A 23,963-nucleotide genomic window follows, 5' to 3' on the forward strand; every position below is an offset into this window, starting at 1 on the left:
CAATTATTAACAATGTCCTTGTATAAATAATGACTTAAAATATCATTTCGTTGAAATATTCTTTGTTCACGAAGGAATTTTTCGCTGAGATCCAACTGACATTCTCAAGGCTACACGTATCGATTATCGATTCACAAGTATTGATCGCAATGATTTTTCTATCCAGAACAGCGATGAATTGAATTTTGGCACTTTTATGTAAAAAATACCACTTCTACGCGTATTGTGTAAATTATAAGAATTAAACAAATGTTAAATTAATGTATCTAATAAACAATTGTTACTTTCATTGCTTTGAAACATTACGAAACACGTTTTAACATCGAGTCTCGATCAAAATCAATTTCTATAAGTTTCTTCATTAATTGTAATATATAAATAAGATGCACATTGTTCGATCAATATTGGGAACATGCATAAATGTTAGTAACAATCGCGGAAATGAACAAACATTCACCGAAACCGTTCGCCTTCGAAGATTTCGCATTATCTTGATGTTTATTTATCATATTTATTAACAACCGTCGTAGGAACGTAGATTAAACAATTATTAACAATGTTCTAGTATAAATAATGGCTAAAAAGCCATCAATTCGTTGAAATATTCGATTAGATCGAACAAAGACAACGGAAGTAACGGTAAGTCACCGGTAAGTGACCTTGCGGTGGGTATATAAGGAGCCGCCGGTTGTTTAAAATTTCATTGTTCCTGGAGCCTCCGAGGTGGACGGAGCTCTTCATTTTAGGTACCTGCAAGAGGGGAGGGGGCTCTTGGTAACCGGTAGTGACCGCCGATAGTCGGTGGTCAGTCCTGGCGACCACTCTCTTAATCCTCTTCTTTTTTTTTTCAATTTTTTCTTTGTTTAATTTATTGTATTTGTTCTCTGATTTTAATTTGTACTTGTTTTTCAATGTTTATTTTTTTTTCTCACTGCTTCGTTTATTTTCTTTGTCACTGCATGACTGTATTCAATCACTAACCAACTTCATTTCTAATTTCTATGATTCCTTGACTTTAGGTTTCTCTTAGATAGGCACATCGAAGAACGGAGAACGGAGAACGGAGAACGAAGAACGAAGAACGAAGAACGAAGAACGAAGAACGAAGAACGAAGAACGAAGAACGAAGAAGGAAGAACGAAGAACGAAGAGAACTCTCTCGTCGCAACCACCGTGGGATCTTTGGTTAAGCTTAGAATAAGTTAGTTTTAAGGCCACAATGTACAAATATCTGTGATCTGCCGAGCAATTATCCAATCTTTAGCTTATTTTTGCTCGCTTCCTCGTTTCATAGTCCGGCCACCTCTGCTTGTTGCATAAGCAAGTGACCGGCCGTGTAGGTGGTCCGAACGGTCGATCGCCGTCTCTTCTGGTGCGTCTGCTTTGAGAGAGAACATGCTGCGAACACAGGGGCAGGTGTTCGCACCGGTCCCTGCGGAAGCCCTTGTTCCATAAGACCCTCTCTTCGTCATCCTCCGTGAGTCAGGTCCACGCTCCGCGTGGCTCCTGGCTGCGGAGTTGGGAGAAACGGGGCACTCCTCTAGTGGAGTGGACGGCGTCGCGCATTTCCTCGAGAATCGAGCCCACCGAGAGGAAACGGGACCGACCTAGTAGAACCAACTGCACGGTTCGTGTCGCGTATTCTCCAATTTTGCCTAATTTTTCCATAATGTAATTGCTCGGCAGAATTAAACGAGGAGATCGAAGGAACATTGATTCCTTCCATCTCTTTGGTTTAGTAATTTCGTTTGTATCGCGCGTCGAGGGAGATCGATGGAACTTTGAATCCATCTATCTCTCTCCGGGTCTCCACTCGCAGCAACCTCCACGTGGTGAGACCTGGTAATCGGTATTACTCGCGACGAACAATAATTCGTCGAGGGTAGTAGCGAGCTAATTGGCTGCGAATTTAGAATATTATGTTACGATATTGAAAAGAAAAATTTTTTAACGTGTAAGTATGTCTAAGACTTATATCAGATAGATTCATTCCGAGTATCTGCTCACGTTGCCACTTTTTAAACATTGAAAAGTTCAATATCTGGTAATCGGTATTGTTCGTGACGGAAAATTGTTCGTTGCAAGTAATGTCGAGCTAATTGGCTGTGGATTGAATAGAATATTTTAACATGGAAAATTGTTGTATCATCGAAGTGTAAATATTTTAACGAAACCTAAGAATACGAATGTGACTCTGATGCATCGTAATCGATTCGTTTGGAGTAATACGAAAAACTTGCCCTCCAGCGTTGTTTGATCATTCCTCCCTCTGAATGTAACATCCATATTACACAGGATAGAAGTCTGAGGATAAACGAATGTTAAATAATTTTTCCAGTGTCCGTAAAATGTTTTATGTTTCATTTCTGAGAATGAATGTAACTTGTCCTTACAATATCTTTTCGAACCGATACGTTAGCTCGTTGTATTATACGTCATAGTTTTTTTTGTTCGCAACATTAAGTTTAAACATCGATATAGAAACAGATAATAAAATGTAAACTTTATTATTAACCGAACAAGAGAAATACTCCCCTCACGAAGTGCAACGTGTTTAACTTAATAACAAAATTGATATACGTGTTATCCTCGATCAGAAAGTCTCGATTTCTTAATAAAAAAAACTCGATATGTATTTCATCGTTAAACGGGGCCAGAAATTGAACTCGATTCGTTGACTTAAATTAATAAGCGTCTCCGCGCCGAATGATTCGAGGACGTATCTTAAATAGAGAGAATTGAATTGGAACACTAGGGTCCTTTGTACTCAATTTTGCATTTACAAGCCGATTGAAGTTGCACGAAGGTATTTATCCCCGACGCGCTCGATGATCGCTGTGACGAGCAATAAGTTGGGCCAATGAATAGCGCTGTGTGTGCACGCGGCTTGATTTCTTTTACCCTCTTTGCGCGCGGGGCACAGAAGCTTCTGCGAAATCAGACAAGGTGGGTCTGCGTTCGGAATTTCGCAGCAAAAAGTTCGCCTTTTTCTTCCTCCTTTTTTTTCTTCTTTTTACATTTCAAGTTCAGCGCTGTTTGAGAGGTAAAAGACGCATAAGGGTCCACTATTCGCGAACGAAGGAATAAAAAGAAGCGGTTTCGTTGTTCGGTGCTTCACGCGCCGAGGTATCGATCGAACAATTTACTCCTCGTGAAAATAATTCGTGCATTACTCGAACATCGAACGATAAAAAAGTCGATTCGTTCTTCGAGGGTGAATGAAAAATTTCTCGTATTTCCGTATCACCTTTTCAATTTAGTTACTTCACACGGTTCCGGTTTAGTTACTTCATTCGATTCTCTCGACAGTTCCCGTGTTACGATTCTCGCCGCTCGATCGTGGCTAGTTAAACGTTTCGTATGTTTTTCAAATTACACGGATAAAAAAATGCGTCGAACGATACTTGGGGAATTTTCACCGCGACTTTTCTCTACGATTTTTCTCTACGATTTTTCTCCCCGTTCGCTTCCGAATGTTGCGAACCGTCCCCGTGTAATTAAATCTTTCGCGCGAGTCATCGAAAGCGGTAAAGTTATTTCTTTACCGATGGCTCGGGAGGAGCCGTCATTCACGGTATTCGTTTCGTTCGAGCACATCGTTACGCAGCTTCGCGTTCCATTACCGGAAAATATTCAACCGGAACGATCGATCTGAATATCCTCTCGTAACTTCGCGAAGCAACCGGTAATACCCGGGGTATACTTCCGCATCGATGGTAAGATAATCTGCACCCTACCCACGCGACAGTGTTCTTCAACCGCGATTTCGTGCGAAAAACGATAAATTCGTGACCATCCACGCGTTATCGAACAAAAGACCAGTTTCGTTCGGTGAATTTCGCGATTTCGCGGAACAATTCCAAATTGAATTTCGCGCGAGCGGGAAAGTCGCGAAATCTCGTACTACTTTAGACTCGATGAACGAGTAACAAACACAACAGTGTAGAAGTGTTTTCGTCCTGTGTTTTTCTCTAAAATTAGTAATTATTAAGTAAAATAGAAGGTACCCTCGTTGCTGGAACAAGGGACACAATTTTTATATACACGGTTGGATTCGATCGATGTATAATAAATATTAAGTATAAATTCTATTGCAGGTTACCGAAATATTCTCCATTTTTAAAAGTAAAAGAATATTCTATGGTATACCTCGTTTCTAAATCTCGGTACAATTATAAGAATATGTCGTTCGCAATTATATTCGGTGATTTCGTTTTCCAAAATGGAGAATATGTAATTTGATAAAATGTTTATAGACTCTACAACAATCGTGTTTCGTTTTAATCAAGAAAAATAAAATGATTTTCCGAACAACCCGATACTTGTGTCTTTCTTGCTACTCGGTGAAGAGTATATTTTCGTGGCGGAAATATAAAGTTATTCAATTTGGAAACAAGAAACGTCCCTTCGTTGCTAAGAAAAGACTTTTCGAAATATCCTGCCCCTTTGGATTTGATAAATTGAATCTTTGTTGCTTCTCTATGCTTTCGTATTCGTCTCTGAGAAGAATCGCACCTTTTTGATACGGTCCGCTGGTTTGAATTTGATAAATTATCTTTACCGGTCCGTGGACGATACATTCTCGAGGGTGTAAAGTATAATTAATTTCTTGAATAAAAGATACCCTCGTCCTTAAAAAAAAGAAAAAGATTCCACCATTTTGTTACAACTGACTTCTTTAAGATCTCCACGGAACTCGGTTCGTGGAAGTCGATTGTCGCGTTCGAGTAAAAATTGAAAGACAGTCGATCGAGCAGGTATAATTAATTTCTAGAACAAAAAATACTCACGTCCTCAAAATAAAAAAAAAAGAAAAAGATTCCACCATTTTGTAACAACTGACTCCTTTAAGATTCCCACGGAACTCGGTTCGTGGAAGTCGATCGTCGCGTTCGAGTAAAAATTGAAGGACACCGAGACGCTGAATCTCGCGTCGTTCGAGCAGGTGAGGGGGGGTGAGGAGGTAGCCACGAGGGGGGCTATATCGAGTTCCTTTCCCGCGACGACGATATCGTTAGACTTTGCAAACGATGTTTAGCACCCCGGTTCGAAATCCTTGGGATTTCTTCTTTCTTTCGCGGTATCGACGAAACGAGATCGTCCAACGGGAGACGACGTCTGGAGAGATGAAAGCCTACCACGCACATCTAATCGGCTTCATTATGCGCGCAGCGAAGAGTGCGTGTTAACGCTGATTAATTACTCGTTGGCAGCTCGTTTAAACGAGCACAACGCGCTGGTTTTTCGTTCTCCCGTCGATTTCTCCGCTTCCGTTCCTCGCCACCACCCCGCTCGCTACCACCACCGCCCCTCCCCTGCCCCACGCTCGGTCTTCACCCGTCCACCCTCGCTTCAACGGTTTTTCTTCGCGTTTCGCCCATTTTTCTTCGTCGGCTCGGCGATAAACTCGACTCTCTCGCGCTCGTGTAACGTATTATACACACCGAGCGAATTAAAATCACAATGGAAACAATTTCTTCGGGAATCCAACGGCAACGAGAACGCTTATCCGCGAGTCGAGTATTTTTCTGAGAAAGAGACACCGAGAATGGTACGCATTTACGTAAGAATCGTACGCGTGTTATCTCGAGAGAGGAACATAATAACGGGGCAGCGGTTTTCGAACTCTCGCGTAACCCATATACACGGGGATCGAGCGAATTTTTCATTCATCGATGATACGTTTCTCGTCTCTCGGACAGATTCTTTACGGTGGAGTTCGAACAAGTTGGGATTTTCGAGATGTTCGAATTCAGATTGCGATCGCGAGTCTCTCGGGTGATTCTTTTTCGATATTTCAAACGGTGTCGTAGTTTCAATAGTTGCTGGATCGTTGAATAATTGTATTCTTCGATCGTTCTTTTTTACTTATCAATCGATAGAGTTTTTGTCAAATATTGGTTCGAAATGCGAGAGAAAGAGTACCTCGGGGAATGCGTAACAAGTTGACAAAACTGGAATTACTTATCGAGGCACGAAAAAGCGATCGGTCGTTAGATGGAAGATTGGGTCGATTATTTTACAATGTACAATTCTTCGTAATATAATATAAAAATCTCCCTATAAATCTCGGGATGATATTCGAGTCAAAATTACACTTTAGAGACGTTGAAAAAATTCTATCGAGCATTCGAACTTCGTACTCCGTAATTCGTTCACGCACATTGACCTCCACGATATGAGCTCCCAATCTCGGTTGATCCCTCCATTTTAAAAACCAAGTAATCGAGTCAAAATTGCGCTTCAGAAGTGTCGAAAAAATTCTATCGAGTATTCGAATTGAAAATTAATTCTTTATATTCCGTAATTGATTCTCATTGACCTCCACGATATGAGTTCCCAATCTCGGTTGATCCCTCTACTTTAAAAACCAAGTAATCGAGTCAAAATCACGCTTCAGAAGTGTCGAAAAAATTCTATCGAGTATTCGGACTGGAAATTAATTCTTCGTATTCCGTAATTCGTTCACGTACATTGACCTCCACGATATGAGCTCTCAACTTTGGATGATCCCTCCATTTTAAAAACCTCCATTTATACAAGTCCCTCGACTTGTAATCGAGTCAAAATTGCGCTTCAGAAGTGTCGAAGAAATTCTATCGAGTATTCGGACTGGAAATTAATTCTTCGTATTCCGTAATTCGTTCACGTACATTGACCTCCACGATAAGTGCTCCCCTTCGAAGAGCGCTCGTCCGGATAGTAGACCACCCTCGAAAGGAACAATCGAGTGTACGAATCCGAAACAGTGTCACGCTCTATAAATCTCGGATGGGCCCTCCATTTCGAAAACCGAATATTCGAGTGAAAATTACACTTCAGAGGCGTTGAAAAATTTCTGTCGAGCATTCGACCGCTCGGACCGGGTCCAAAGAATCCTCGAACGACGAAGGAGAAGCACGGTAACAATATCAGGGGAGAGGGTGTTTTTCACGGGGGTTGTGGTGGTTAAACTCCGCGATTTTAATTAATGTCGCTGGCTCGTCGACGATCCACTTTACGGTGGCAACCCCCCTATATCGTAACGCAGGATCTTTCAATCGCGTGGAAACTTTCCACGTTAATTATTTCGCTCGTCGAAGCTCCTGCAAGGGTGGACCCCGCCATTGGTTGGTACACGTAGGGCTGGAGAAAAGACTTTCGAGGTTTCTGCGTTCGCGGTGCGCCGTGGCGCTGGAAAATTAGAAACCGAACACGGGAAAGAAGAGATCGCACGAGCGGAAAAGTTTTCGGTGCTCCCGTTTCGCGGTTTGAATTTTCAGAAGAAAACTTTCCTGGAAACGATTCACCAAGCTGGAGAGGAGAGAAGCTACCAGCTGGAAGGTCCGGCAAATAAATTTGAAACGTTCTCGTTTTAATTGTACCGGGTGTTTCCACCCCCTTTACCAGGGGGTGAGATCCAACGAAATCACGGCGGTGTACGTGCACTTTCCAGGGGCAGAAAACTGGAAATTTAAAATACAAAAATTTGATTTTTTCTTTTTCTATTCATGGAGAATTGTTCGAAATATTCTCTCGAAAAGATAATTTGACAAAATCATAGAGGTGAACGCGCATTTTCCAAGGGGAGAGACTGGAAATTTTATATAAAAAAATCGACCTCTCCTTTTTCTCTGCTTACGAAGTTCTAAATATTATCTCGAAAAGATTGCACTATTCGATAAATGTTACGGGACTTGGAAATCTGTACACTTTGAGATTGTATATCGAAAATTTTCCGAACTTTTATCGAAACTTTTGTTTACACTTTCCATACGTGAATAAACGCAAATTTATAATTTTTTTTTTTACAAAAGTTTATAATAAAATCGATCGAATCATTCCACTCGTTACGACGTGTAGATATCGACTGGCAAGTGAATTCAAATTGAGAAAAATACGTAGAAACACGACTGTGAGAAAAATATCGCTAATATTTAATATCCGTACAAGCGAAAAATAAATATATTCTACTTACGCGATAATATTAAAAATGAACAAACTCGAGAGAAAGAAATAATAATAATTTTTAACCAAAGTATCGTTTCCATAATTTAGAACATTTTCGATCTCTATTCCAACGATTATTCTCGATTCGTATCCATCGGACGGTTCGATCGAAATTATGCAACGTTTCGAAGAAATGACCCGCGTCTCGTTGAATTACATTAAGCAAGGTACACGTCCACTAATTTTCGTTCCGGTTCAATTAATTCCTTCGTGGTGGAAGAAGAAGAAGAGGAAGAAGAAGATAAAAAAAGAAAAAAGAAATATGATATAGAACCCTCAATTTTCGGCCTAAAACACCGGACCTGCTCCCTTAAAATATTTCACGCTAATTGTAGCGAAGTTTGCGCTCGTACGGTCGCTCGTTACGGAGCGGATAGTCATGGAATCCCGCGGGCAATTGCACCGTTTATTTCGAACCCTTACGATCCGTTGTAACTTTCGCGCAATGTTTCACGTTTTCTGCGCCCGTGTTCCCCGGCGCGATTAAATTAAATATTTAAAACTGTATCGCGCGCGCGCGCGTGTGTGCAATCCTTTGTCCACTTGGGTTCATATTGTATCGTTGTTCCTGTTCGAGAGCCGTGGACGTCAGTTGCACGTGTAACATTGAAATTCGTTACTTGTTTCCGGAGAAATACGAATCGATTTCCACGGGACGAAAATACGCCAGGTGCGCGTACATCGAGATTCGAACTTTTCGACGAGGATCGAGAGGATTTACTTTTTTAAATATTACCGCGTAATTTTTATCTTAGGAGAATTATTACGTAATTTCAAGAACGGCTGAGAACACGATGCTTTAATTATTGCTCCCCGTATCCTTTGGCTTAATGATTTTAATTAAACAACTCTCGAGAGACCAATGGTTCGTTCAACGAGCTTGTCTAGCTCGCGGCTAATCTTGACGAATTATTATTATTCGGTACCGCGAGACCTGGATCGTATTCTATTTCGAACGATATTAGTCGAACGGGATTGAAATTTAATTTTAATTTTATCGATTTTATCGATACGTGATACACGAAAGGTTAACAAATTTTTCTTTTGCTCTTCTAAACGAGAGTTTCTCTCTAAGTCTTAACTCTGGAGTGTGCAATTTTGATAAAATTTTATCGTGATTAAAAAGGAATAATTTTTAATGTTTCGATATTTTTTATTCGAAACGAACATCGAACGTGTGATGTACGAACGCGAGCAATTAACGAACAATTAACAAATACGAATCCGCCGTCAGCGAGTACGGTTTCATATATTTGCAGTATAAGGTTATTGGTGTAAAAGTGAGTCGATGATACGCATCATTGCGCACCGTAGGGTTAATATCGCGGAGCATGCTCGTTCAAACAGTGAAATCACGGATATACGTTCCACGTGTGGGTGAATTTTTCACTCCTTCCTCTGGGAACCCTCTGACAATCGAAGCCACGAAAACAGAGCAAGTTCACCGACCACCATTTTCACGAAAATATTCCTTTTCTTTATCTTCTCTAATACTAGATCGATATTTTCAAATGTTCCCCCGAGTATAGTTTGTACTTATTAGTTTGTACATATTTATACATACAGTTTATTCATATTTTCGTTGCAATAATATTTTTAACATCGTTGAATAACCACATTCTGTATAAAATAGCAAGCTTGCGCTGTTTTTGATATCGTTGGATAATTATTTATCACGATATTCGAAGAAATACTCTGCTCGATAAATTTTCACTTTTACGGTGTGTATATTTTTCAATGTTGGATCGTTCGTGTCTCTTTATAGAGTTTTGAAAATATGGACGATAACTTGAATCCACCGAGGACAGGTATTTTTTTCTTTACGTCGCGACATTTCGCAGGTTTTAGTAGCCCATTGTTGCAAGTCTTTGAAAAATTTGCTACGTCTTCTATATCGTTATCGTCGAAGGACCTCTAAAGAACGAGACTTTTATATTATACCCAACCTGAATGGTGAATTTAATTTTGTTATATTACAATACCCATCTTCGACGACGATTATAATTTTGCCGCACTATAATACCCATTCTAGACGACGAGTATAATTTTATTACATTATAATACACATCTTGGACGGGGTTCGTAATTTTTCTCGTACTAAAATACTTATCCTAGACAATAATTATCACATCCATATAAATTATCACCATCAATCTTTCAGCTTACAATTCCCTCGGAGGAATTGATCCTAAAATACTCTGAATTAACAAAAAAAAAAAAAATAGAAAATCTAGACACAACCATATTTCCCTCGTTTCTTAAATCGCTCGTTAAACCAATCTACTAAGAAAAATAAACAAACTACAAATAAAGATGTCAAATTTTCTCCAATCTGGACACGCCCAGCTCTACCATCACAGAACTCTACTATCACTATATACATAAGCAACTACTATACAACTCTAACTTTTAAAACCACACCCATACAAATTATCACCACAAACCTTCCTGCTTACAATTCCCTCGGAGGAATTGATCCTAAAATACTCTAACTTAACAAAAAAAAATAGAAAAATCTAGACACAATCGTATTTCCCTCGTTTCTTTTTCACAGTGTCTCTCGTTGATTCGAATGTGTCGCTGCGCGATGTTCGTTCAGAACGGAGCCTAATACTCTAAATTAACACAAAAAAAAAGAAAAAATAGAAAAATCTAGACACAACGGTATTTCCCTCGTTTCTTTTTCACAGTGTCTCTCGTTAATTCGAATGTGTCGCTGCGCGACGTTCGTTCAGAACGGAGCCTAATGCCGCGTCTCGATAACAAAGCATTCGCGTGGCGGTGTTCGTTCCGGCGCTTTTTCATCGGCACGATTAACGGAATAGCACGGGCAAACGGTCATGGAACAACCCTGTATTAGTCATAGTCCGGGGTTGAAATTCAGACGGGGCTCGATTCGTTTCGGTGCACGCCGGACCCGCTCGTTTGTTTTCCATCGGTCCGTCCTTCCGTACGTCCGTCCGTCCTTTCGTTCGTTCGTTCGTCGTGTAACGCGGACTGCTCGTTCGTGCGTGATGTTAACAGAGAATTCGGTTTTTCCCCCGGTACCTTCAGAGATTATTCTCGTGGAGGGTTTCTGTGCAGCGTCGACATGCACTTACCCTCGGATAGACAGGCAGGGTTCCTAAAGGGTGATCCCATGACAGTAATCCGATACTTGACCGATACAGGTCGTTGCGTGGGATATGAAACACGTGTTTCCGTGGGCGACGGACCCCGCCACTTTTGGAATATTTATCAATATGTGCGCCTGAAAGCGACGCCCGTTGCACCGTACTACCATACCGAAAACGTCTCTCTCTCTCTATGTTTCTTGTTTTTTTTCTTTTTTCTTTTTCGAGATAGCGTCGCCATCGACCAACGAGTCGATTTTTCAGTCTGGCGCGCGACCGGTACGCCCAAGTACGTCGCGACGCTCGAGCGTCGGATCGTGATCGAACGTTCCCAGATGATGCACGCTCGCGTATCCTCGCGCGTTAAAGTTTGATCGGGACCGGTGTGAAATTGTTTCGGCGACGTTTAAACTTCGTTACATTTTTAACGAAGCGCAGCACAGGTGGTCGATAAATTGCAGATGCGTTTACACGTATCGAGTGCATTTCGAAGTATTCGAACCGTTCGCTACGATGTTCGATCGATCGAGGGTTGACGAAACGGAGAATTTCTTTTTTGTTTGTATTATTATTATTTACGTAATTATTTCAATCTTAGGGGAAGTTTTTTCGTGCGATTTGTAGCGAGTTTAAGAGATGTTGTTTCATTACGAAGGAAGTGTCTCTTGTTTCTTGTTCCTTGCGTAACGTCCACGGGGATTATCCATTTTAATGGGATAATGGTACATTTCCAAGGTTTTTATTGTTTCGTTATAATACACAGAGGGTGTAGTCGGTCAATTTTCTTCGTCGTTTGAACTTTTACCAAACGAGTTCTACCCAGAGGTAGAAATTTGTTAACATGGAGATTTAACCAAATATGTGACTCGATTGTTAACGGTTTCAGAGAGATTTTATCTTGTCGAAGAATATGTAAATGTGTGTTTTGTGCAATACGTGGTGCGTATATTGAAACGAGTAACGAAGTTTGGAATCTTTTCCATGGGTTTATTTAAATATTTAATATATCCAAATTCCATCTACGACGTTGACAAAATTGATCGTTTTCCAGATACTCACTTTTCGTAAAGTGGAATAGTTGAGTAACTGTTATATTTCGGAGCAATTCGAGACAATCTCAATTTCATTTTCTCTTTCGAAAAATTTTTCTCGTGAAAAATTGTTCCGTTTATCGACCTAAATGAAAGAAGCACGATTATCAAGAACGTGTTAGTTACAGTGGGATTTTAACCTTAAGCAGAGATCACGTTTTTGTGGCATCCTAAATCAATAGCCCGTAGATCAAGATTCTGACGAAGAACTTGCACGAATGAAGGACTCCTTTCAGTTATTCCACGCGTCTATTGCATTTATCTCGCGTTCAAGAATTCGAACACTATTTATTAACAGCGAACCAAAAGTTCCAACAATCTTTCCATCGTTTCTGGAGCTTGCACTGGTCGTGACTGTGCTGCTCTTTTCGAACGTTCCTCATATTCATATCTGCTACGTTCATCTCGTGTAAAACAACTCAGTTACAATTTAATAATCGCGAATGAAATTTTCAAACAGTCACTACCCCTTAAATTTACACTCGTCGAGACTCGAGACTCTTTTCACTCGCGTATACATCTCTTCGAGGTTCGTCTTCCATAAAAGAATTCCAATACAATCTACTAACGACAAACCAGATATTCTCACTTCTCAGAGTTACTTCTAGAACTCACGCTTCTTGATACCATTCCTTTGGGCTACTTTCATCGTCCATCGATTCCTTCTTCGATGCTTCTCTTCGTTACTTCAAAAAAAAAAAAAAACATTCGTCGTCTCTTTGCTCCAAAAGAAAAATCCCACTGTCGCTTCGCTTCAAAAGAAAAGATTCACTGTCTCTTCGCTCCAAGAGAAAAAATACCTCCACCGTCCATTGATTTTCCTTTCAATGCTTCTCTTTGCTATTTCAACAAAAAATTCATCGTTCTTTCGCTTCGAAAGAAAAAATCCGCAGTTTCTTCGCTCCAAAAGAAAAACTCCGCAGTCTCTTCGCTTCAAAAGAAAGAATATTTCTACCATCCGTCGATTCACCCTTCCTTGCTTCTCTTCGATGCTTCAAAAAAAAAAATGATTGTCCCTAAAAAAAAAATCCATCGTCTTTCAGCTCCAAAAAAAAATACTTCTACCAACTATCGATTCTTCTTTCAATGTTTTTCTTCGCTGCTCCAAAAAAAACTTCATCCTCTCTTCGTTCCAAAAAAAATCCACCGTCTTTTCGCTAAAAAAAAAAACACTTCTACCAACTATCGATTCTTCTGTCAATGCTTCCCTTCGCTGCTCCAAAAAAAAATTCATCCTCTCTACGCTCCAAAAAAAAAATCCATCGTCTTTTCGTTCCAAAAAAAAATACTTCTACCAACTATCGATTCTTCTTTCAATTCTTCTCTTCGCTGCTCCGAAAAAAATTCATTTTCCCTCCCAAAGAAAAATAGAAAAAGAAAAATCCATCGTCTCTTGGCTCCGAAAGAAAAAATCTACTCTGGAACGTCTCCTCCGCGTGAATACTCGGCCGGTGATAGGTCCCCGCGGGTTCTCTCCGAGCGAAAAAAAAAGAAAATTTTGCAATCGGTGCGTGTCGTCGGTAGGTCGGGCGAACACACGCCGAGCAGCGCGGCGCGCGATCGTTTTCGGGCGGCGTGGAGGATTCTTTGGGGTTCGCTCGTGCCCGAGCCGCGGAAGCTCGGTCAGTGTCTCGGCCACCCTCGTGCCGTGCAGGTTTGCGAGGGAGGAGACTGGTTGTTCCCCCCGGCATCCCCTCTAGATATACATACATATCCCCTTCCTCCTCCTCCTCTTCCTCCTCCTCCTTCTGCCCGTTGCCTCTCTCTCTCTCTCTCTCTCTCTCTCTCTCTCTCTCTCTCTCTCTCTCTCTCTCTCTTTTCTCTCGCGTTCTCTCGCTCTCTCTCTCTCTCTCTCTCTTTCTCTTTCTCTCTCTCTCTCTCCGTTCCGTTCCCTTCCTCTCTCTCTCGCACGACTTAATGCCAGTACGAGCGCGCGCTTTCGAACGAGACGCGTCGTGTCGGCCGCGAGGGACGATCAGTCCGTTCGCCACGTTCTCCACGCAAGGACGATCGCCCGCCTGGCAATCCGTCCTCTAATCTGTGACACGAACTTTGACCGCGGCGGCCTCCTCCCGCTTCGCTCTTCCACACGCTCTGATCGGTCTCCCCTTATCGCGCGCCGATGACGAACGCCGGACTCGCGGAGACGACCGATCGGACCGCGCGGCCCGAACCTCAGTAACGATTACGTTCCCGAAGCGGTCGTTCGCGTTACGCTCGCGACCGTACCAATCACTTCCGCGATCCGTGGAACCCCCGCGCGCGACTCACCGTCGATACACGCGCCCTGTTTCTTCTTTGTTACGCGCCGATTTCACCCCGACCGATTTCACTCGCGACGATCATCGCCCGTGACGATTCGACTCGCGACGAGTTTACACCGCGCCGATTTTACGGTGTCGCTCGATTCGCGGCAAAAAATCGAGCGAACAACCGGTAACGACGTCGTCGATTTCTCGGCCAAGTACAAGGACAAGCCCGGTCCGTTGGCCCGTGTGCAAGTGTCGCTCCACGACACCGAGATGAAGAAGGATCTCACGGTTACGGAAACGTGATCGTCGTGTGTTCTCGTCCTGCGACGTCCAACCTTTTTCCCGCGTCCCGACCAACCACCCAACCTGTTCACCCTCCACACGGTCGGCGTTGTTTCTTTGGTGCTTTTTATTCCGATTTCGACGACGGTGGACGTACGGGGTATATCACGAGGATCGGTGTAAAGTGGGAGAAGGTTAAACGAGAGGATCAGTGGCAAATGCATCGGTGTGGACGGTAGTACCGCGGGTTATCGGTCATTTTATGGCCTAAGCGGTTTCACAAAGGCGAACCGCGCTGTTTGTGGGGGGGGTTTCACGATCGACGATTATCGAGATGAGGCCGTTGCCGGTGATCACGATCCTGTGTTTGGCGACACGGTACGCCGATTCTCGGGCCGTGGACGCCGATTCCAGACCAACGGAAACCGATTTCGGACCGAGGGATCGCCCCGGACACAAACGTGCCGCTAAATTCACCGTGGAGCAGCTACTCGGTAACAAGTTCCCGCACGCCATCAGCGACGATCTCGATCTGGACATCTGTAAAGCGGGTAAGCACGAGAGATACCTTCTTCTTCTCTTTTTTTTTTATTCATTTTGTGCGTCGCGGCCTACGCCGCTGAACGTGGACGCGGGAATATCGACGTGACTCGAGATCGTTGGGGGTGACGGTTTCCGCGTGCTCCAGCCGGAGGAAATTCTCTCGCGATCGATTTTCTACAGATTCTTCGATCGACGGTTATTTCGAATCTTTCGATCGAAGTGTAGAGTAGCTTCGTGGCTGTCTTCGAGGCGATCGATCGTTTGGAAATCGGAGGAGATGGTAGAAAAATATCGAACGATCTAACGAAAGAGTTTTACGTATTGTTCTCGATGTATAGTGTACAGTGATACCGCGGTTTAGATATCGAGAGAATTAAAGTTGCAACGTAGGAGAATGTCGAACCGAATGGAAAGCTGATTTTTTGAATAATTTCATCGTGGATTGTAGCAGAGTCGTTTGGAAGACGAAAGGGTGGAATTAGAAGCACGTGTAACGAGGAAGAAAATATCGAACGATCGAGGGAAAACGTGACTCGCGGGCATTACTGTCGCGTTTTGTACTCGTGGTCGTTCAGAAGCCGAAAGAATACAAACGGAGACACGAGCAAGGGGACGAAAGAAGTTTTGCGTAAAATTCATCGATCGGACGTAGTTGCTTGTTTGCGTCGCGGTCGAACGTGAACGTTTGGTCAAGGTAAACGACCCGCCAATTAATTATCAAAGGAATTTATCATCGGGAGTAAGTTTAAATCCGCGCACGACTGGGACAGATCTGTCATCGCGAGACGCGGTTTACGTAAATTGTAGATCGCCGTTACGCCTAGGAGCGCGATAAATGTGTGTACGTTATCGGTCGAATAATAACGTATAAATAGGAAAGAAATTTTCCTCCTTTTCCGTTGAGTTTCGCAACGCGCGTTGCGAAAGAACCGCGATTAATTACAAAGAAGAATCCGTCGCTCGCGGTTGATACGAAATTTGCATGCTAACGCGCGATACCAATAATTACAACGAAGTTCAATTTAAACATAAGCCGCTCGGGTGTTCGTCCTGTTATCGGAGTTTCAGAAGCGTATCTTCCGAAAACTGATACGGCATTCTCCAACGTTGCACTCCCGAGTACACATTCGTAACGTTTTAAATAACACCGAGTACCGATTTTCGCGTTCGCGCGTTAAAATATTCGATTCGTCGAATACACAATCGTAACACGTAATAATAATAATAATAATAATAATAATAATAATAATAATAAATAATAATCGTGACTCGCGTTTTTATTCGATCGTTCGGTATTCTCTTTTTCCTTCGATTGGCTTCTTTCGATTTTTAAACGATCGCCACTACGATACGCGAGAAAAAATTCGATATTTTCTTTTTCGGGAGAAAAAATTCCATCGTTCGATATTTTTTTTTTCCGAAGAAAAAATTCGATCGTTCGATATTTTCTATTTCGGAAGAAAAAATTCAATCGTTCGATATTTTCTATTTCGGAAGAAAAAATTCGTTCGTTCGATATTTCCTTTTTTCTCAAATTTAGTTTCTCCAATTTCTAAACAACCGTAACTACGATATCTTCTCTATATTCTTTTTCCTCCAATTTGGTTCTTCTAATCTCAACAAACAACCGTAATTACGATATAGGAGGAAAATTCGATCGTTCGCTATTTTCTGTTTTCTCCAATTTACTTCTTCCAATTTCTAAACAACCGTAATTACAACACGGGAGAAAGATTCGATCGTTCGATGTCTTCTTTTTCCTCGGTTCTTTCGATTTCTAAATAACCACAAAAATCCGAAAGAATTAGATTCCCATACGACCTCGCGATGTCGCGAATTCGTTCTCAAAACGGTTTCCATCGTCGATTAACGCGCGATGATTCCCTAATTATTTCGACCGGTAATCCGCGCAAGAACGGAACGTCTCTTTGTTCGTTGGTCGTTGAAAGCCAGGTTCGATCGGATTGGTGGAGTAAATCAAAGGACAAGGGGCCGTTTATCGTTGCGAATTGATTTCATTTCCCCGGCGTGCCGTAAAGCGTGTACGGGATCGAATCAAAAGCCGATGCCCGGTGCTCCGGCATCTCGCGTTGATTCGGTGTAGGTGGGGGATTATGCTTTCGAATTAACGAAGCTTTGGAAACAGAGACGAAAGTTCGCGATTGGCCGAATCGAGGGGAACCGATTCGACGAACGAGCCTCGTTCTTTGGCTTTCGCGCGATCTTTTCTCCTCTCGGACCCTCGATGCTCATTGTGTCCGAGACGAATTCGACACCGAGGACACATTACTATAGAAAAGAGCAGAATCGATCCTCTTACCCTCTCGGAGTGAAATCGAAGGAATTATAATCGCGTCCTTGTTCGCTAACTTGGAAACTTTCCCGTTAATTTTCGCGTTATTTACCTATTTACCTGGTGTATAAACCCTTTGGTACTATATATAATTTGTAAGTTGTATTGGAAGAGTGGTTTGCAAGTGTGAAAAGTAAATTAAAAGTGTAGAACGAAGGAAAAAATTTCCTCGCTGATATTGATTAATATTATCGATACATTTTCTGTATGGATGTTAAATCGAGTGTTTTTTTAATGTATTGTGTATTATATGTAAGTCGAACCAAGAAATTTCTTCGCAGTATCGATAATATCGTTCGTTCTATCGATATAAATATTTTCTCTGCGAAATCTTGTGGAGAGTAAATTGAAGTACCCAAACGAAAAAGGTTGATTTACTCCCAGTGCCGGTTTACGTTATTGAAGATCATCTAAAATTGTATTCTGTCAATATGCGAGAGAAATACAATCCCTTTGTTGTCCGTTAACTTGGAACACCGTGACAGTAACCGAAACGATAAAAATCCTTTGGTGTTGGGCTAACTGGCATTCTTTCCATACTGAAATCAATTTTGCTCGTGAAAAAAATGTCAATGGTTAGCTATAGATCATTCGTTTCGGTGGTTACTTTCATTCGGTGAGGTCGATGTAATTATAATCGTCACCCGCTATTCGGAAACTTTCTCGTCGGTTTTCTCGTTATTTTTTCTCGTTACTTTTTCTCGTCGTTGTATCCTCCTAACTGGCCACTGACATTCCTTCCGTATGGAAAAAAATCTAGTTAGAGGAACACGAGAGGATTTTTATCGTTTCGTATACCGTCACGGTTATTCCGAGTTAGTGGAGGGATTATGTTTCTTTGTACGAGTTCTCGTACGTCGAAATGTTCCTCTATACGAGTTCTCGTATATAGAGATGTTCCTCTATAAAAGTTCTCACGTATCAAGATTTTTCTCCGTTATGTTCTCATTTATCGAGAATTTTCACCAGTGTGTTCTCATTCATCGAGATTTTTCTCAAGTATGTTCTCACATATCACGATTTTTCTCTATTGTTCGCATTTATCGAAATTTTTCTCTATTGTTCGCATTTATCGAGATTTTTCTCCAACACGTTCTCATTTATCGAAATTTTTCTCCACCATGTTCTCATTTATCGAGATTCTTCTCCACCATATTCTCATTTATCGAGATTTTTCTCCAGCATGTTCTCATTTATCGAAATTCTTCTCTATCATGTTCTCATTTATCGAGATTCTTCTCTATTATGTTCCCACATATCGAGAGGATAAACAAAAGGAACAAAATACGCAAAAATCAACAAGACAATTTTCAACTCAGCCGACGAGCAGTTTACAATTCCCTCGATCTCACCAAAGGAAAGTAAAGTACGATATGCTTTCTTCGAAGAATGGTCGACTGGATAATTCGCGAGAGTACAATCCCTTCGTTGCTCGAAAACAAAGAATCTCGACGATACGATAAAAATCCTCTCGTATCGATTTGCGTTTCTTTCGTACGGAATTTGTTTCTCTCGCGGATAAAAAAAAATGTCAGCGTACGTGTTGGGCGTGTCTGGAAAGAATCGCAGCAGATTCGATCGACATGAGAAACGAAAATCGGTACGATCCTCCGCAGGGTGCACATACGTTCGAAAGAAACGCAACGAAACGCTCGAAGACGCTCGAACACGCTCCAGAGTGATCCATCGAGCACTGTTTAAGCGGATATCTAATCTTCACTCGCGGCGAAACGGGAGAGGAAGATGCTACTGCTTCCCGGCATTATCTTATTGTCAGACGCGTTTGTCAAGCCCTCGGTTATCGTTTCGTCGACCATATGTATTTTCGTGAGACGCGTGCTTAGGAGATTGGCCGCGAGAATCACTCGATAGCCGAACAATTTATTCATGAATACGAGGAACGCGGTTTCGGCACGATCCGCCGGCGTATTTACGATCCGTCGAAATCGAAAACACTTTGTTATCGGCGAACGTTTCCTCGAGTCCTCTGGAAACTTATACTCTCCACTGTTTTTGGAAGCAGTTTCGGTAAACTGCTTTCAGAACTATTAGAGCAATCGGGAAATATATCGCGCGATTTTAATCGCTGTTGTCTCTCTTGTTATTTTTACGCTACCTCGTGTACGCTTCGGTTTTTATAGGATGTCGGTTTATTTTTCTAAGTCCAAGTTTTCGATATACGATTGAAATTATAGTTATTTCTGTTATTTTTACCGTACTTTGTATTTGTTTTTCTTTTCGTAGCCCCGTTGGTTTATACTTGGAACGAGTCGCGAGAAGATTGAAATTTTTAAAGTAGAATTGAAATTATTGTTTAGGTGATTGTCTCTTGCGAATAACGGCGCAATTATTCGAGCGGGAAACATTTTATCGAAAATTTCATTCTTTTCATCGTTTTTGCAGATTGTGACAATCGTTTCGCGAATATTTTCTCGTATTTACGATTCATTGTTGGAATTCTTTGTCGCGGGAGGTTCGAAAGATATTGAAAGAAAATAAAAGTATATTTTTATGTATCGTACAAATCTGAAGCGCTTTCGATATTTGAAAATTTTTCCCATCTGTTATTGTACGACGAGAAACTGGTCGTTCTCGAAACCACATTTTTATCAACGCGTATCGAGTAATCGATAGCTTGTGTTTCTCCGTGTACCGTAGATCGATTTTACGATAAAATCTTTTCGTTTGCTTTGAGTAAAACGCCTGTATTTCAATACACCATCGAATAAAATCGATACAATTACAGGCAAAATATATACCGATTGTTTTCAAATACAAATAAAATAAGAACACTACAAATGTACCGATAGTAATAATAGCTGAAAATATATTCCGTTTATTTTCAAATATAAATTAAAGTACGAACGATATTAATGTACCGTCGAATAAAATCGATAACTGCGTACAAAAATATGTACCGATTACTTTAAAGCACAAATAAAAAACGAAGTACATCCTATAATAGCACCGAATAATATCAGTAATAATTATTAAAAAAAAATATACACCCCATATTTCCAATTGTGAGAAAAGTAAGAGAGATACTCACAGGATAAAACCAATAGTAATTATAAAGAAAAACATACGTCGATTATTTTCAAATAGAAGTAAAGTACGAAAGGCCTAAAATCGATATTAATTATATACAAAAAATATTACACATACCAATTACTACGGAGCACGAACGAGACACGAAGAAACGATAATATGCACCGGTCGAGTTTCGAGGGTACCTAAACGCGTCGAACTAACACTAATTACAATAATTATCGAGAAAAGTACATACTGATTATCTCCAAATAGAAACAAAGTACGAAAGGCCTGAAATCAATGTTAATTACACCCAAAAAATACACCGATTGCTTCAAAGTCGCGGAGGACAAAGTATACACACTACCATCGAATAAAATCAGCAACAATTACCCATACCAATTACTTCGGATCACGAACCGGAGACTCGAGAGTAATATGCACCGTTCGAGTTTCGAGTACACGTAAACACGAATAAACATCCCTGTAAGTCGCTCCGTTGAAACGAAACGGCGTGTGTCCACCACGGGAAGTTCGCGGTTTCGTCCGCGTTCGCAAAAATACGAAAAGTTCCGTGCAACTGGGACGCGAACTTTCCTCGCGAGCAGAACCGATGAGCATCTTCGGGGAAAACATTAATTTTCCAGTTCCCTCGGTCTCGGTGCGCCACGGTGAGACATCCATCGAAGAGGCCTCTTCTCCCGCGTCGGATGTCGCGACCGATCGATGAACATCGTCGTAACGTTTTTTTCGCGTCTAAGGACAAAGGAAGACGGCGATAAAGCGCTAGACGAATCGGGCATCGATCATCCGCTGGTCGCTATTGCTAATTGCGGCTCGTCTTGCGAGAGACTCGATCGGTCACAAACGAGATCGGCCGCTTCCCGTTCGGTCATTTGCAAATTTATCCGACTCGGATCGCAAAAGGGATACGGAGCTTTGAATTATCCTCTCTCCATGGGAAGTTTCAGCAATTTAGATTAAGATCAAAAGCCACCCGGATAACGTCTCGAATACCTGGCGGCGTTCGAGTCTTGTTGCGAACAACTTGTTATATTTAAGTAGCTTACACTTGCCTTCTTAAGCGCCCCTTCCCGTGGAAACGGATCTCTCCTTTCGACTCTACGGATTCTTGAAAAACGGAACAACGAAACGTAAATACGCGCGCGCTTCGGGTGCGCGTGCTGCATAAGAATCTTTCGGGGATGGTAACGATGCATCGATGCTGAGAATACGGGTGCATCGAAGCTATTGATGTTTTTCGATGGATTTGATATGGGAAAGCTTCACGTCGATGGTTTTTGAAAAATTGACGAATCTTTGGTACTGTCGGGGTGTATCGTAGATGGTAAGTGTACTAAGTATGCTGGAATTTGAATAAATTGCATAGGTGCATAGGTGCATAGGTGCATAGGTGCATAGATGCATAGGTTGATTGACGAAATTGACGAATCTTTGGTATTGTCGAGGTGTATCGTAGATGGTAAGTGTACTAAGTGTGCTGGAATTTGAATAAATTGCATAGGTGCATAGGTGCATAGGTGCATAGGTGTATAGATGCATAGGTTGATTGACGAAATTGACGAATCTTTGGTATTGTCGAGGTGTATCGTAGATGGTAAGTGTACTAAGTGTGCTGGAATTTGAATAAATTGCATAGGTGCATAGGTGCATAGGTGCATAGGTGCATAGATGCATAGGTTGACAATTTCCGAGTTCCATTAGATGAATTTAATAACAAAGAATGCGAGTGAATAGTAGGTATATCTGTGTGAATTATTATTATAAAATTTCTTCTAATACTTTCTTGTAGTAATAATTATTGTGAACAATGGAGAAACGATAGGCGAGTGTTCGAAACACGTGTGAAAGAAGTACACTTTGACAGTTCGATTTGTGAATATTAAGATTGGCGATAAAGCGAATAGTCGTACCAATGAACGAAAAATTTGAACGAAATTGTTGGTGATCTAACGATTTTAAACGAATTAAGGAAACATCGATGTATTCTCGAACACTTGAGAAGTTTCGCGATCGAAACGTTGCTTAGTCGTTCCCCGAGTCAATCGCCTCTTTCTTTTTAAGGGGCGTTTTTCGTACACACGAGATAATTGTCTCGAGTGTGTCTAATTAAAAGTCTTGTTTGCACACGATGACATATAAATTATGAAATCGTGTGGTCCGGTACCGAGAACAATAAAATTGATCGAGTTTTCATTCGACTTTGAATGTTCATAAATGAAAGTTTAATCGAGTGTATTGCTCTCGGTGGCAATATGTACAATTTCATCATATTCGCCGGAGATAATTTTTTATTTACACGTAAAAGCAGCGCTGAGAATGCTCGACGCGTATATAGTATTTTATCCAACGCGCCTCGGATTGGTATCGTTCTCAATTCTCAAGTTTGTCAAAGTAACGTTTAACGCGTGTACACAGTTTAATTAATTTTCACAAACATCGTCAAATTATCGAAGATATTTAAAAATATTTTGGACAGAAATTGAACACTTTATTTTTACGTACCATTATCGTGCAATATTTTAGCTCGAGACAAACGCCGAGAGTAAAGCGTATAATTGGAGATCATTCGGGGCCATTCTTTCGCTATTCAAGGTCGTTAAGTTATTCTTAACGCTAATGAAAAGAATGTCTTTCAGTCTGGGGCACAAAGATACGTTTTGTTTCAGAGACTCGGATACTTGTTGAAAAGTAAATTACATTAATTGGCAAAATGACCTTAACGGACGCAACATTATATTCTCAAGCTTTAACACCGTGTACAACGAACTGTATTATTTTATTCAAAAATTCGATTTCCTTAATAATTTCGAAAAAACATACCTGTAAACATTCCTTAATAGTTTCGTTCTGACAAATTTACGTACGTATGTATTTATTTATTCGTTTCCTCACAAATGTAACTTCAATGCGGAACGTTTGTAAATATTCTTTGTCGCTATCGATCGTCGCAACGATTTGTGCGAGTAATTTCAATGTTGATCGTTTGAAACGGAACATCCTATAAATAATTGGTAAAACATTGTCGGGAAATGATTGTTATCGTGTTTTAATAATAACGTGAAGAATTCGCCCGGAATGGTTGGATTGAAACGGAACACCGTGCAGATAATTAATACTTCCGTGGCGAAAATAATTGTATATACACGTTTACTTTGCGCAATTGAAACTTTAACAGCAAACGGTTGCACACAGAAGAAACACCGTAGCTTTTTAAGGTTCGTACAGAAATACTACGTCACGCGTACGTACACGATAATGTTACCTTACGGCAGAGCGTACTATAATC

The 23,963-nt window shown here is 41.2% G+C and overlaps 1 protein-coding gene across 2 annotated transcripts in view; it reads left to right on the forward strand.

The window, feature by feature from the left end:
- Window positions 1-14,187: 14,187 nt before the first annotated feature.
- The window catches only part of Tok (tolloid-like protein 1 tolkin), a 105,699-nt gene continuing 95,923 nt past the window's right edge, over window positions 14,188-23,963 (forward strand). For both annotated transcript variants that reach the window (XM_076306149.1, XM_076306150.1), the window contains exon 1: window positions 14,188-15,278. In XM_076306149.1, the coding sequence (XP_076162264.1) occupies window positions 15,062-15,278 (217 nt within the window). In that variant the 5' untranslated portion in view covers window positions 14,188-15,061. The remainder of the gene's footprint in view (window positions 15,279-23,963) is intronic.

The sequence above is a fragment of the Ptiloglossa arizonensis genome, chromosome 3 (assembly GCF_051014685.1).
Source record: "Ptiloglossa arizonensis isolate GNS036 chromosome 3, iyPtiAriz1_principal, whole genome shotgun sequence".
NCBI classification, from domain to species: domain Eukaryota; kingdom Metazoa; phylum Arthropoda; class Insecta; order Hymenoptera; family Colletidae; genus Ptiloglossa; species Ptiloglossa arizonensis.